General features: G+C 46.4%; 1 protein-coding gene across 2 annotated transcripts; it reads right to left on the bottom strand.

The window, feature by feature from the left end:
- Positions 1–356: 356 nt before the first annotated feature.
- LOC146570663 (neurofilament light polypeptide-like) lies at positions 357–3,273 on the bottom strand. 2 transcript variants are annotated; one of them, XM_085279245.1, is made up of 4 exons: positions 2,146–3,273; positions 1,900–2,024; positions 1,043–1,437; positions 357–946 (listed from the first exon to the last, which is right to left on the bottom strand). In XM_085279245.1, exons 1-4 carry the CDS (start codon positions 3,187–3,189, stop codon positions 618–620), a joined length of 1,893 nt encoding a protein of 630 aa, XP_085135371.1. In that variant the 5' UTR covers positions 3,190–3,273; the 3' UTR covers positions 357–617. The 2 variants fall into 2 exon arrangements, with proteins under 2 accessions (XP_085135371.1, XP_085135370.1); XM_085279244.1 differs by having other exon boundaries at positions 1,037–1,437.

A 3,273-nucleotide genomic window follows, 5' to 3' on the forward strand; every position in this document is an offset into this window, starting at 1 on the left:
GAAAGTTTTAATCTGATTTTACTACTAAACAGTTTTTTATTTGTAAGATGAAGATTATGGTTTTTTAAGCCACATTCTTTGATGTTCAAAATCAATCTTGAACTACAGCAGGATCTTTTGTGACAGTGTTTATAACACAGCAGGATAGCAATTATCTTAGAGGCAATGTTGTGACTCTAAATGTCTGCATTTGTCAGTGTGAGTGTGGTAAGTGATTGGGCTGCTCACCTCTCTGCCTGTTAAGGAAATAATAAATCAACACATGTCTCTACATTTCCAAGTGCCTATGAGGACTATATCATAAATCTGTATGCATGTCAGCATAATCTTTAAATCAGGGCTCAAAATCAGTGAGATGCACGGCTTTAAGAATAATTTATTTACCCACCAGAACTCTCACACACATACACTATTACATTCACTCAGAACTGTGCAACAAGACCTTTATGGGCTATTCGGAACATTGGTAAGCATTTAACCTTGATTTGTTGCTTTAAATGGCTGTTGGACTGTGTTATTGAGCACCATGTTAACAAGCAGATCTAAGAGGACAGCACTGTTGCCTCTACCTGTCTTTAAGCTGCAGTTTTTTTGTGGACAGTCTTGACCATAACGGTTTACTTTTTATCCTTTGTGCTCTTCTCTTCAGCTGGCTCAGGTTGGGCAGCTTTCTCTTCAACTTTCTCCTTTTTTACTTCGGCTTTGTCATCTTTTTTTGGAACAGCTTTCACGTCTTTGTCATCAGCTTTATCTTCTTTCTCCTCACTCTTTTGAACTTCCTCCTGCTCTTGTGCTTCATCTTTTGTATCATCTTCTTTGTCATCAGCTCCTTCTGCTTTTGCCTCCTCTTGTGCTTCAGTTTCCTCCCCTTCATCTTTTCCCTCTTTCTCTCCTTCATCTTCGGCAGCTTCTGCTGCATCTTCCTTTTGCTCCTCTTCATCACCACCTGAATCAAGAGATGACAATTTAGTTACCATGACACTAATAATTGATATTTATTTGACTGATAGAACATGACTGAGCAAGTTAAACCAACCCTCGCCTTCTTCCTTATCCTCTTCCTCTACTTCCTTAGCTTCATCTTCTTTCTCACCCTCCTCCTCACCTTCCTCTTCCTCTTCATCCTTTTTCTCCTCTGTTTCTTCTCCCACCTCTTCTTCATTAGCTTCCTCTTCCTCCTTTTCCTCCTCTTCCACCTCCTCCTCACCAGGTGGGCTGGCCTCTGCTTGCTGGGCGTGGCTGGCAGAGATGATGCCTTCAGTGGTGCTGACACTGGAGCTGAGCAGGCGTGAGGTCATCAGGTAGGAGGTGCCAGAGCTCAGGCTGGAGAAGACGGGCCTAGCGAAAGAGGGTGCTGACAAACTGTGGCTGTACAACGGAGACACTCCCCCAGCCATACCTACACTGAAGCGAGACTCCTCCCCTTCTAGGAGCTTCCTGCGTCAAACAATGAAAAGAAAGGATGGGAGATCAGTTAAAAGCATGGGTCTTAAATGTAACAGTAAGTGGTCATTTATTTACTCTTAGAATTATATTGTCAGGATCTCTGTCTAAATAAATAAATAAGTCTGGGCAAATTCTGAGATGATTAAACTATTTTGCTGGTAATAACTGAAATGAGTAAAGAAAATCAACAGCCTATTTATGCAAGACAATTCATAATTTTATTGGGAGGGGTTTTTGGTTGGGTCTGATTATTGGGGGGTCATAACCCCCCTGGAAATTACGCCCCTGCATGTCTCAGACATTAAATGTAAAAAAAAACTTCACTGACTCTGATACAAATCCAAAAGCATCAGTTTCCTAGGTGCCTCTAAATAGGAGTTTCTATATAATTTTGCAACGCTAAAAATAAACCCTTTATCATTTATCAGACTCACTCCCTGTTTCACCCATTACCTGTATGCAGCAATCTCGATGTCCAGAGCCATCTTGACATTCAGAAGGTCCTGGTACTCCTTCAGGTAGCGGGCCATTTCCTGTTTAGTGCCCCTCAGCTCACTCTCCAGTTCTGCAATGGTATCCTAAAGAAAAATCAAAGTTAAGTGTTATTTTATACAATGAGACAAAGGGAAATAACATACTGCAGGATCAAATGAAAACCATAAGTAACATACTTCAAAGATCTGGACGACATTTACAGACCTGCATAGCTGCTATCTCTGCACTCTGTTTCTCCTCCATGTCATGCAGCTGTTTTTCCAGGGATCCATTGAGGCCTCTGCATGCATCGATTTCCAGTATGCGGGCTTGTAGCTGGCGTCGGTACTCTCCTGCTTCGTCCTTGGAATTTCTCACAGCATCAGTGTGCTGGGCCACAGTTTCAGTCAGGGAGCCTACCTTGCTTCTGAACCACTCCTCAGCTGCCTGCATGTTCCTGGCAGCCAGCCTTTCATACTGGGACCGGATATCCCTGAGAGCCCCAGAGAGGTCTGGAGCGGCAGCCTCAGATTCCACAGCCACCTGCACACCCAGCTGGACTTGGGCCTGAAGTTCAACCACTTCACCCTCATGAATCCTCTTGAGGAAGGCCAGCTCGTCCAGCAGGATTTCCACACTTTTCTCCAGCTCAGCCTTTGCTAAGGTAACCTCGTCGGCCTCCCGACGAGCCTCCATCAGCTTGCCCTCAGCTTCTTCACGAGCCAACACCTCCTGCTCATATCGACCCTGCAGAGCACTCAGGGTTTGCTCCAGCCTCTCTCTCTGACTTAGGACAGCCTGTTGTTCTGCCCTAGCTTCATCCACAGCTGCTCTCAGGGACCGGGCCTCTTGCTCATACAGAGCTCTCAGGCGGGACGGCTCAGAGTGCCTTTGCCTCAGCAGCAGCAGTTCTGCCTCCAAGGCACGGTTCTGCTGCTCCAGCTCACGCACTCTCTCGATGAAACCGGCAAAACGGTCATTAAGGTCCTGCAGCTGGCTGCGCTCTTGTGTGCGTACAGCCCGAAACTCGGAGCTGATCTGGGCCGCTTGGCTGAGTTCCAGCTCCAGGGAAGAAGCTGGTGAGGAAGAAGAGTAGAGCACACGGCCAGGGGAGGAGTACTGCAGACGGGAGGAAGACAGTGGGGATGCATGAGTAGAGAAGCCAGAGAGGGTCCTCCCTCTAGTCACCACCACACGTGCAGGAGGCTCGGCAAAATAGCGTCTGTATGATGAGGTGGAGTAGTAAGGGTCATATCCGATGCTACTCATGGTTGAGTGTTGGGAGGAAAAGTTGCTCTTCCTCTCCTCTTGCTGTATGTGTGCGTGTGGAGGAGTGCGAAGGGCTTGGGTTTA

Source organism: Mchenga conophoros, linkage group LG7, assembly GCF_057382185.1.
Source record: "Mchenga conophoros isolate Kocher_MC1m ecotype Shallow Benthic linkage group LG7, M_conophoros_male_GT1.1, whole genome shotgun sequence".
NCBI classification, from domain to species: domain Eukaryota; kingdom Metazoa; phylum Chordata; class Actinopteri; order Cichliformes; family Cichlidae; genus Mchenga; species Mchenga conophoros.

Bases quoted from the DNA above. Each gene is read 5' to 3' on its own strand.
- LOC146570663 (XM_085279244.1), bottom strand. From the start codon at position 3,189: ATGAGTAGCATCGGATATGACCCTTACTACTCCACCTCATCATACAGA. The intron at 1,438-1,899 runs GTAATGGGTGAA...TGTTTGACGCAG, and splicing joins ATCGAGATTGCTGCATACAG to GAAGCTCCTAGAAGGGGAGG. The intron at 947-1,036 runs GTTGGTTTAACT...CTCTTGATTCAG, and splicing joins GGATAAGGAAGAAGGCGAGG to GTGGTGATGAAGAGGAGCAA.